This window comes from Hyla sarda, chromosome 7 (genome assembly GCF_029499605.1).
Source record: "Hyla sarda isolate aHylSar1 chromosome 7, aHylSar1.hap1, whole genome shotgun sequence".
Taxonomy (NCBI): Eukaryota; Metazoa; Chordata; class Amphibia; order Anura; family Hylidae; genus Hyla; species Hyla sarda.
Genome location: NC_079195.1, coordinates 235,725,717 through 235,737,390, shown reverse-complemented (window position 1 = coordinate 235,737,390; position 11,674 = coordinate 235,725,717). Strand labels below are relative to the sequence as shown.

The 11,674-nt window shown below is 49.4% G+C and overlaps 1 protein-coding gene across 1 annotated transcript in view; it reads left to right on the top strand.

Annotated features, from left to right (window-relative positions):
- The window catches only part of ATP6V0B (ATPase H+ transporting V0 subunit b), a gene marked incomplete in the record, with an annotated part of 16,129 nt that extends 5,409 nt beyond the window's left edge, over positions 1-10,720 (top strand). Inside the window, 6 exon segments of the mRNA XM_056533161.1 lie at positions 27-110; positions 421-498; positions 575-644; positions 9,301-9,352; positions 9,649-9,839; positions 9,992-10,720. Of these exon segments, the coding sequence (XP_056389136.1) occupies positions 27-110; positions 421-498; positions 575-644; positions 9,301-9,352; positions 9,649-9,839; positions 9,992-10,018 (502 nt within the window).
- Between the last annotated feature and the right edge of the window lie 954 nt (positions 10,721-11,674).

The following is an 11,674-nucleotide window of genomic DNA, read 5'->3' as shown; positions in this document are numbered from 1 at the left end:
AATCGCCATTGTCATCTCCTCCTCAGGTTCCTCACTGAAACGTCCCCGTACATGTGGGCCAACCTGGGCATCGGACTGGCCATCTCTCTGTCGGTGGTGGGGGCCGCCTGGTAAGTTACTGATGGGTACCTGGACATAAAGGTGTGTGTGTATGTATGTATGTGTGTGTGTGTGTGTATATATATATATATATATATATATATATATATATATATATATACATATACCCTATGGGCCCTGTTGTATATAGTGCAGGGGGCGGAGCACAGTCCTGTGGAGCACTGTGTGTGTGTATGTATATCTCTAATCTCTCTCCACTTCATATGTGGTAGGTCTGGGGGCGGAGCATAGTCTGTCATGCCCCACCCTCTCGGGGCCCTCCTCTGTCTCTTCTTTCACTCGCCTTGTTTCTCCTCTTAGGGGAATCTACATCACCGGCTCCAGTATCCTCGGGGGCGGGGTAAAAGCTCCACGGATCAAAACCAAGAATCTGGTCAGGTAAGATGGTGGGAGGAACAATCTGCAGCGACTTCCTGCTCACCGCCCAGGCTTCATCTCTTCTCCTCTCTTCTAGTATCATCTTCTGTGAGGCGGTGGCCATCTACGGCATCATCATGGCGATCGTCATCAGCAACATGGTGGAGGTATGAGAGCCCCCTGATACATAGGAGTTAGGGAGAGGAGTATACGGTATATACAGGTGGTGTCAGGGAGAGGAGTATATGGTATATACAGGTGGTGTCAGGGAGAGGAGTATATGGTATATACGGGAGGTGTCAGGGAGAGGAGTATACGGTATATACGGGAGGTGTGTGGGAGGAGTATACGGTATATACGGGAGGTGTGTGGGAGGAGTATACAGGAGGTGTCAGGGAGAGGAGTATATGGTATATACGGGAGGTGTGTGGGAGGAGTATACGGTATATACGGGAGGTGTGTGGGAGGAGTATACAGGAGGTGTCAGGGAGAGGAGTATACGGTATATATGGGAGGTGTCGGAGAGGAGTATATGGTATATACAGGTGGTGTCAGGAGAGCAGTATACGGTATATACGGGAGGTGTCAGGGAGAGGAGTATACGGTATATACAGGAGGTGTATACGGTATATACGGGAGGTGTCAGGGAGAGGAGTATACGGTATATACAGGAGGTGTGTAGGAGAGGTGTATACGGTATATACGGGAGGGGTCAAGTAGAGGTATATACGGGAGGGGTCAGGGAGAGGTGTATACGGTATATACTGGAGGGGTCAGGGAGAGGTGTATACGGTATATACTGGCTATTTATACTAACCATGATTCTACTTTTCCCGAGTCCTGAAGGCAGCACTGAAAGGATATTCCGCCCACCAGGACCATGAACCCAATTAGATACTGAGCACCCAGAACCCTCCACACTAATAGACCGACTGATGCTAAACACACTTTATGGGGGGGGGGATTGCTTTCAGGACTCGAGGAAAGTAGAATTACAGGAAGTATAAATATCCACGTTCCTCTTCGTCCCTGCGTCATCTTCTTTGGTAGCTCAGAGAGGAGCATCTGAGACGGGAGGACGTGGGCGGGGCCCGGCAGGCGCGACTTAATCTGAAGCCTCGCCCGGCCGCTTCCGCCCTTCTTCCTGTATGCTACGATCCCTCTCGGGAGCGCGCATACAGGAGGTGTGAAGGTGGAAGATGCCGACCACGAGGCGGCGGTGCAGATCTCCATTAGACTCTTGTCACAGCGCGGGGTGCGGATGTTGACCGTGTAGAATGTGCGGTGGTTCCTTCCCGTCTTTAGCGCAGGCTTCTTCCGCCCTTCTCCCTGTATGCTGCGATCCCTCTCGGAGGTGTGTAGATCAGGGACGGCAGCCTCTGTCTCCTCCTCTCTGTTTGGATATACATGTGCAAGCCATACAGAGAAGAGGGACGTATGACTGAGCGGCCGTGCCCTGCAGGGATAACATTACATTCATTAAAATGGAAGGGATGCGCGCACTGCGCTCGCTCCCCCCTGTCTGCATGACAGGCGGGAGCAGCACTCAGTATCAGGTTTCGGACTCCGAAATCAACAAAAATAGGACTCCTAGGGAGACCCCTAGTGGTCAAAAGTTTAAAGACATAAAAAACATAGAATAATAAAAATGTTTTAATTGAACACAATTAGTAAATCGTTTTATTTGTAATAAACTATAAAATATCAAATAATTTTTGGATGAGAGGTACACTTTAAGGTTCTTTTGATATCACCTTGATTTCATAGACCGCCATTTTAAATCTACGACATCAATGGGTTCAAATGGTGAAAGAGTTAAAGCGTTGAGAACCAATGGTTATTGAATTCTCCATCCGTCATGGCGGTAATCGCTGTTAGATGGACTTCGAGCGTGTTTGCTTTTAGCCCCTCATGACCTCCTTGTAAAAATTGGAGCACAGAAGACAAGACAGATGTAGTTTGGAGAAGCCATGACTGAGGATTTTCTGGATGGCAGTAGAGTTTTTACACCCTCATCAGGCCAAGTTGTTGTAATCTCTCCCCCTCAGGAGGCGCGCCGTTCAATGTAGACGTTCCAGCTGTGGATGACGAAAGCCTTTCTGCAGAAGTAGGACCAGAACTACTGACAACTTCCGGAGACAACAAATTCAAGAGGCAATTTCTGGAAGTTACCTTTCCCTTTCTAACCCCCCCCCCCCCCCCCCCCCCCATGCTCCTCTGAACCAGGACTTGGTCGTTCTTGTTCTCTTTTAATACTTTGTCCAGTTGTCTTCCAATAAGTTGACCTGGTTCAAATGGAAAAGCACAAAAATGTGTTTTAGTTGAATTGTCACCTGAACATGGTCTAAGCCAGACAGCTCTTCAGAGCCGAATTGGCAACTGCCATGGATTTCGATGCAATTTTTAGGACTTCTAGAGAGAAATCGCAAAAGAATTCGGCTGCTGATTTCACTGAGGACAATCGATCTATTAGCCACTTAAGGGCCCGGGGCATACCTGTACATCCTGAGTCCGCTCCCGTTCTTTAACGCGGGGTGGCCCCTCATCATAGCTGGTCGGGCCTGGCCTCTAACAACAGCCGGGACCCCTGGCCAATGGCGTGCAGTGCCGAGTGCTGTTAACCCTTTAGATGCAGCGTTCAAAGTTGATCGCCACATCTAAAGTGAAACTGAACTAATTCCGTTTAGCTCAGGGGGCTGTTCGGGACCGCTGCGATTTCACCGAACAGCTGTAAGACAGGAAAAGAAACCATTTATCAATGTAAAAGATCAGTGTGTGCAGTGTTATAGTCTCCTATGGGATAACAATGATCAGTGTGTGCAGGGTTGTAGTCTCCTATGGGATAACAATGATCAGTGTGTGTGCAGTGTTATAGTCTCCTATGGGATAACAATGATCAGTGTGTGCAGGGTTGTAGTCTCCTATGGGATAACAATAATCTGTGTGTGCAGTGTTATAGTCTCCTATGGGATAACAATGATCAGTGTGTGCAGGGTTGTAGTCTCCTATGGGATAACAATAATCTGTGTGTGCAGTGTTATAGTCTCCTATGGGATAACAATGATCAGTGTGTGCAGGGTTGTAGTCTCCTATAACATTGCAAAAAAAAGTGAATAAAGATCATTTAAAGCGTACCGATCATAGTTCAAATAAATTTTTTTTTAAAAAAGCCATGTTACCCGGTCCCTAATCCTGATCGTGTACATATGTGTTTTATGTCTCTAAGATCTTTATTTCCAGAGATATAAGCATTTATCTGTTGCTCAGTTACTTTTTCATTGTGCAGGCTGGAGGGGGCGTCTCTCTGTCTCCCTCACTGTGTCTGCTCTGGGTCGGGAGCCAACTCTACTCTGTAACCCTTTCCTCTCTGGTTTCATGCTGTACATGTTACACAGAGGAAGATGCTTGGAGCTTCCCTGCAATATATTTCTAAGACATTGTGGCGAGTTCATAAAAGGATAAAATGTATAAATATTAGAATAGATCTTTATAAAATTAGTGCAAGGATTTTATAGATAAAAGTACAGCATTTTTATGAATACGTTTTCTATCTTTTTTATCTTTTCCTAATAAAGTTGGATGCTAATGAACATAGCTGGTACTGTTCCCCCACAATAGGGACAGGCACCGGAGTTCCCCCACAGTAGCGCCGGTCCCCCAACATTAGGTTGTAGGTCCCCCAACATTAGGTTGCAGCTCATTCACAGGCAGTGCGTGCCCGCGCATAGGCTGTATGCATACAGCTGAATTCTCCTATACTGGTACCTGCCTGCTTTACGGCCGGTATCTGGTATACTGCAAAATAGACACTATTCTGTCTGGCTAAAGACAGGTGACCCCTAGTGGTGGCTATTTTTAGATTGGCTGAGGAAGTGCGTCATTACGCACGATACGTTCCGCACATGCCCCCTGCCGACCGCTTAGTCCTACCTACCTGCGGCTCCGTTTGTTTAAAAAAAATAAAGTTACCCTGAAGAGCGGTGAGTGCCGTCTATTCTGTGTTTCACATCCCAGCTTTGCTTGCTTCATCACGGACTGAGCACCACCAGTTAAGGGGTTTAGGAGTCTACGCCAATCGGAGTCCACGAGTGCTACTAGTGTATGCTTTCCCTCGCAGCAGTGCCGACTTCTTTCTTTTGTTTGCTCTGCATCCCATAGGAGACCATAGCACTGCACACACTGATCATTGTTATCCCATAGGGGGCTATAACACTGCACATACTGATCATTGTTATCCCATAGGAGACTATAACACTGCACAAACTGATCTCTTATACTGATCATTATTATCCCATAGGAACCTATAACACTGCACACACTGATCTTACATTGATCAGTGGTTTGTTCATAGGAAACCATTGATCGATGATTCTGCTGCTTGACTGCTTATGCTTGGATCTCAGGCACTGAGCAGTCATTCGGCGATTGGACACCAAGAGGCAGGTAGGGACCCTCCTCGTGTCCCAGAGCTGTTTGGGATGCCGCGATTTTGCAGTGGACATCCCGAACAGTCCCCTGAGCTAACCGGCAGTGATTTACTTTCACTTTAGACGCGGCGTTCAATTTTGAACTGCAATCAGTGCTGTGCGCTATTAGCTATGGGTCCCGGCCGGGCCCGACCCGCTAGGACGCGGGGCCACGCCATGGCCCTGCGTTATAGAAAGGAAAAGGACGCAGGACGTACCAGACGTCCATGGTCCTTAACAGGTTAAACCACACGGTCAATGGCGCCTGAAAAAACAAAATTCCAAAGTCCAAAATAGCGTATTTTTGGTCACTTTTTGTATCATGAAAAAATTTACAAAACGATCAAGTCCAATCAATACAAAAATGGTACCGCTAAACGTCAGAACACGGCGCAAAAAATGAGCCCTCGTACTGCACCATACGCGGAAAAATAAAAAAAGTTATAGGGGTCAGAAGATGACAATTTTAAACGCCTACATTTTCCTGCATGTAGTTAGGATTTTTTCCTGAAGTCCGACAAATGCAAACCTATATAAGTCGGGGATCATTTTAACCGTATGAACCTACAGAATAAAGAGAAGGTGTCATTTTTACCGAAAAATATACTGTGTAGAAACGGAAGCCCCAAAAGTTACAAAATGGCGTTTTTTTTTTCCTCAATTTTGTCGCATCATTTTTTTTTCTATTTTGCCGTAAATTTTTGGCACAGTTGAAAGTGCTGCTTTGTTTAAAGTGGCCATATTGCCATATATTCTACAACAGGGTTTCCGCCTTCTTATCAGTAACATCTGCAGGAAAAACCGCTGGATCAACTTTACCAGGTCGCGCCCATTCTTCAGCGACCGAAGGATCTAGTTTCTACGTTCTTCTAAGCCTGGATCCCATGTCACTGCGTCTGTCAGGACTTCTGGATCACCTGGTAATAATACAGTACGTTTCCTTTTAGGGAAATAAAATAAACTTTTTCTTTGTCTTGAACGTTTGTTTTCCCGATTCAATACTTTTTTTTTTTTTTTTTTTTTTTTTTTTTCACTTTTTCAATCAATTTATCAGCCCCTTCTGTTTTTAAACAAATAATAATAATCTTGTGACCCTTGATACGAGTTGGAGGAAGAGAACAAATCCCTTTTATAGGACGGCCCCGCAGAACTTTCTGATGATGATGATGATATCGATATCTTTTTATGCTTATACTTCTTAGATTTCATAGGCTCAGAAGATGAGGACGAGGAAGACCGATCTTTTTATATGACGCTTTTTATATCAAAACTAGGTTCTGACATTCGTTTCCACATCCAGCAAAAGAAATCTCCAGCCTCATCCTCAAAATCTGCTTTATCAGGTGGCGAGCAGGATTTACATAAAATCGGGACTCCGCTCCCGCACTCATCCTGACAGCGCGATAAACACCGCCGGGGTCAGCACCAGCAATGGGCAGGAGCGCATAATACGCTCAGGTTCATGGTGGTTAACACAGGACCCCGCACTGGGCCAATAAAATCCACCAATCATAACCTTACTGATACCGGAACCCCGCGCCGGTTATATCTCTGAATGCCAGGACCCCGCACCGGTTATATCTAAATGCCAGGACCCCGCACCGGTTATATCTCTGAATGCCAGGACCCTGTGCCTGTTATATCTGAATGCCAGGACCCTGTGCCTGTTATATCTGAATGCCAGGACCCCGCGCCGGTTATATCTCTGAATGCCAGGACCCTGTGCCTGTTATATCTGAATGCCAGGACCCCGCGCCGGTTATATCTCTGAATGCCAGGACCCTGTGCCTGTTATATCTGAATGCCAGGACCCCGCACCGGTTATATCTCTGAATGCCAGGACCCTGCGCCGGTTATATCTGAATGCCAGGACCCTGCGCCGGTTATATCTCTGAATGCCAGGACCCCGCACCGGTTATATCTCTGAATGCCAGGACCCCGCACCGGTTATATCTCTGAATGCCAGGACCCTGTGCCTGTTATATCTGAATGCCAGGACCCCGCACCGGTTATATCTCTGAATGCCAGGACCCTGTGCCTGTTATACCTGAATGCCAGGACCCCGCGCCGGTTATATCGCTGAATGCCAGGACCCTGTGCCTGTTATATCTGAATGCCAGGACCCCGCGCCGTTTATATCTCTGAATGCCAGGACCCTGTGCCTGTTATATCTGAATGCCAGGACCCCACGCCGGTTATATCTCTGAATGCCAGGACCCTGCGCCGGTTATATCTCTGAATGCCAGGACCCTGCGCCGGTTATATCTCTGAATGCCAGGACCCTGCGCCGGTTATATCTCTGAATGCCAGGACCCTGCGCCGGTTATATCTCTGAATGCCAGGACCCTGCGTCGGTTATATCTCTGAATGCCAGGACCCTGCGCCGGTTATATCTCTGAATGCCAGGACCCTGCGCCGGTTATATCTCTGAATGCCAGGACCCTGCGCCGGTTATATCTCTGAATGCCAGGACCCTGTGCCTGTTATAACCGGCGCGGGGTCCTGGCATTCAGAGATATAACCGGTGTGGGGTCCTGGCATTCAGATATATCTCTGAATGCCAGGACCCCGCGCCGGTTATATCTGAATGCCAGGACCCTGTGCCTGTTATATCTGAATGCCAGGACCCGCGCCGGTTATATCTCTGAATGCCAGGACCCTGTGCCTGTTATATCTGAATGCCAGGACCCCGCATCGGTTATATCTCTGAATGCCAGGACCCCGCGCCGGTTATATCTCTGAATGCCAGGACCCTGCGCCGGTTATATCTCTGAATGCCAGGACCCTGCATTGGCCAATACTTATAGTATGTTGCAGCAAAGTACCCTACTGAGCTGTTTTAGGCAATGGGTAAAAATAATTTGAAAAATACGTCCCATAGCAGAAGGAGGACCAAAAAAAAACCTCAAGTTGGAGTGTTCAGGGGTATTATATAGGGCTGGGTGGTCAGTATCTAATTATGTTAATTCTAGATGGGCGGTCCGGAGACCGGAATATCCCTACTGTGCTGGGGACGATGAGGAAACAGGAGGTTTTAGGGAGAGGAGTATACGGTATATACGGGAGGGGTCAGGGAGAGGAGTATATGGTATATACGGGAGGGGTCAGGGAGAGGAGTATATGGTATATACGGGAGGGGTCAGGGAGAGGAGTATACGGGAGGGGTCAGGGAGAGGAGTATACGGTATATACGGGAGGGGTCAGGGAGAGGAGTATATGGTATATACGGGAGGGGTCAGGGAGAGGAGTATACGGTATATACGGGAGGGGTCAGGGAGAGGAGTATATGGTATATACGGGAGGGGTCAGGGAGAGGAGTATATGGTATATACGGGAGGGGGCAGGGAGAGGAGTATACGGTATATACGGGAGGGGTCAGGGAGAGGAGTATATGGTATATACGGGAGGGGGCAGGGAGAGGAGTATACGGTATATACGGGAGGGGTCAGGGAGAGGAGTATATGGTATATACGGGAAGGGGCAGGGAGAGGAGTATATGGTATATACGGGAAGGGGCAGGGAGAGGAGTATATGGTATATACGGGAAGGGGCAGGGAGAGGAGTATACGGTATATACGGGAGGGGGCAGGGAGAGGAGTATACGGTATATACGGGAGGGGTCAGGGAGAGGAGTATACGGTATATACGGGAGGGGTCAGGGAGAGGAGTATATGGTATATACAGGGGGTATGTGGGAGAGGAGTATACGGTATATACGGGAGGGGTCAGGGAGAGGAGTATACGGTATATACGGGAGGGGGCAGGGAGAGGAGTATATGGTATATACAGGGGGGGTGTGGGAGAGGAGTATACGGTATATACGGGAGGGGTCAGGGAGAGGAGTATACCGTATATACGGGAGGGGGCAGGGAGAGGAGTATATGGTATATACAGGGGGGGTGTGGGAGAGGAGTATACGGTATATACGGGAGGGGTCAGGGAGAGGAGTATATGATATATACGGGAAGGGGCAGGGAGAGGAGTATATGGTATATACGGGAAGGGGCAGGGAGAGGAGTATACGGTATATACGGGAGGGGGCAGGGAGAGGAGTATACGGTATATACGGGAGGGGTCAGGGAGAGGAGTATACGGTATATACGGGAGGGGTCAGGGAGAGGAGTATATGGTATATACAGGGGGTATGTGGGAGAGGAGTATACGGTATATACGGGAGGGGTCAGGGAGAGGAGTATACGGTATATATGGGAGGGGTCAGGGAGAGGAGTATACGGTAACCTGGTTACTGGCAGCGGGTATTGGGGGATGGGAGGGAGGGTCGGCCCTGATTACTGGCAGCGGGTATTGGGGGTCCAAGAATATGGAGGAGAATAACCCAATGTTTGTTTTATTTCAGCAATTTACAGCGAGTACCCCGGAGACCATTGGGAACAGGAACTACCACGCAGGTGAGTGTCTCTGCTGGCCCCCTAGGGACAGTGGCGCCCTGTCAACCCCTCCCCCCCCCTAGGGACAGTGGTTCTCTGTCGGGCCCCCCCCCCCCCCCCCCTAGGGACAGTGGCGCTCTGTCAACCCCCCCCCCCCCTAGGGACAGTGGTTCTCTGTCGGGCCCCCCCCCCCCCTTAGGGACAGTGGCGCTCTGTCGGCCCCCCCCCTCAGGGACAGTGATTTGTTCTCCTGGCACACATGAGGGCAGCTCCTGCCCATTATCCTCCAGTGACCTCGGGATCTTTTGTCCTTCCAGGGTTCTCCATGTTTGGCGCCGGCCTCACCGTTGGTTTCTCTAACCTGTTCTGTGGGATTTGTGTTGGGATTGTGGGCAGTGGCGCTGCTCTTGCGGACGCACAGAACGCCAGCCTCTTTGTGAAGATTCTGATTGTGGAGATCTTTGGCAGCGCCATCGGCCTCTTCGGTGTGATTGTCGCCATCCTGCAGGTAGGTGCCATCTTCTTTGTCCTCTTGGGCCCTCTGCGGCGGGGTCCTCCTGGGCCCTCTGCGGCGGGGTCCTCCTGGGCCCTCTGCGGCGGGGTCCTCCTGGGTCCCTCCCTCTGACTTTCTCTCTCCTTTTTTTTCTATTTTATTTGCAGACGTCTAAAGTAAAGATGGGGAACTGAGGCTGCGCGGCCTCCCCTGCGGAGAACAGAAGGACTATTTATTCCACGTGCTCATGGCCGCCATCGGCCGCTCATTTCGGTTGTATTTTTGTTGACTCCTCCGTGCTGTACCATGTGTATATAATTTTACTGTTGTAGGACCCTGTGATGATTTATATAGATTTGTTTGTGGAGAAGCGGACCCGCCTCCTGACTACGGCACTATCCTTGGTCATGTGATCATTGCGTGTAATAAACCCCGATCCCTACTCCGTGGCCGGGACCAGCAGACGTGTCTTCCTTGCTGTCCGGTGCATCCTACGTGACCTCACCAGTCACCGCCAAATATAATGGACAATAGGGGGACACTTAACAAAACCTGTGCAGAGGAAAAGTTGCCCATAGCGACCAATCAGATCGATGCTTTCATTTTTAACAAGACCTCTGCAAAATGAAAGGGATCTGATTGGTCGCTATGGGCAACTATTCCTCTACACAGGTTTTGATAAATCTCCCCCCATATATGTATTTATATATCTGCAGGAATGATACTGGGGGAGACTTCACCTTGTACAGGACCCTAGGGGGCGCCCTCTAACATTACATCCACAGAGGACAGTGGGGGGCGCTCTCTAGTGTTGTATCCTCTAGGGGAGGACAGTAGGGGGCGCCCTCTAACATTACATCCACAGAGGACAGTAGGGGGCGCCCTCTAACATTACATCCACAGAGGACAGTGGGGGGTGCCCTCTAACATTACATCCACAGAGGACAGTGGGGGGCGCCCTCTAACATTACATCCACAAAGGAGGACAGTGGGGGGCGCCCTCTAACATTACATCCACAGAGGACAGTGGGGGGCGCCCTCTAACATTACATCCACAAAGGAGGACAGTGGGGGGCGCTCTCTAGTATTGTATTCTCTAGGGGAGGACAATAGGGGGCACCCTCTAACATTACATCCACAAAGGAGGACAGTGGGGGGCGCTCTCTAGTATTGTATTCTCTAGGGGAGGACAATAGGGGGCACCCTCTAACATTACATCCACAAAGGAGGACAGTGGGGGGCGCTCTCTAGTATTGTATTCTCTGTGGGGGGCGCTCTCTAGTGTTGTATCCTCTAGGGGAGGACAATAGGGGGCGCCCTCTAACATTACATCCACAAAGGAGGACAACATAGGGCGACCTCTAACTTTACATCCACAAAGGAGGACAGTGGGGGGGGGGGGGTTCTCTAACACTATATTAACAAAGGAGGACAATAGGGGGTGCCCTCTAGGGGGGGACATTGGGGCCCCATTTCCACCATCTCTCCTCCCCCTGGGGGTCTGGGTTGTGAGCCTCCCCATCATTCCTGTTGTCCGGTTTGGGGGGGTCCTCAGTAGTTTGGGGTGTGATTTGTGGGGTGTAGATTTTTCGGATACCATGTGTCTGTGTTTCTCCTTCTCTCGGTCCTGACTTGGATGTAAATTATCTTTTCTATCTGGACCATAATAAAGGGGAACCTGTCACATGTCACCGCTGCCTGTCTCTTACATTATTCCAGGGATCCTGGTCCTGACTGCCGTGTAATCCCCGGTAAGGTAAAACCCTTAAGTGACATCCAATATGGCCGCCACTCACCCAGTGCTCATTATGGCCCCCCTTTTGGTGATACTCCCAGTATTGCTGGAACTG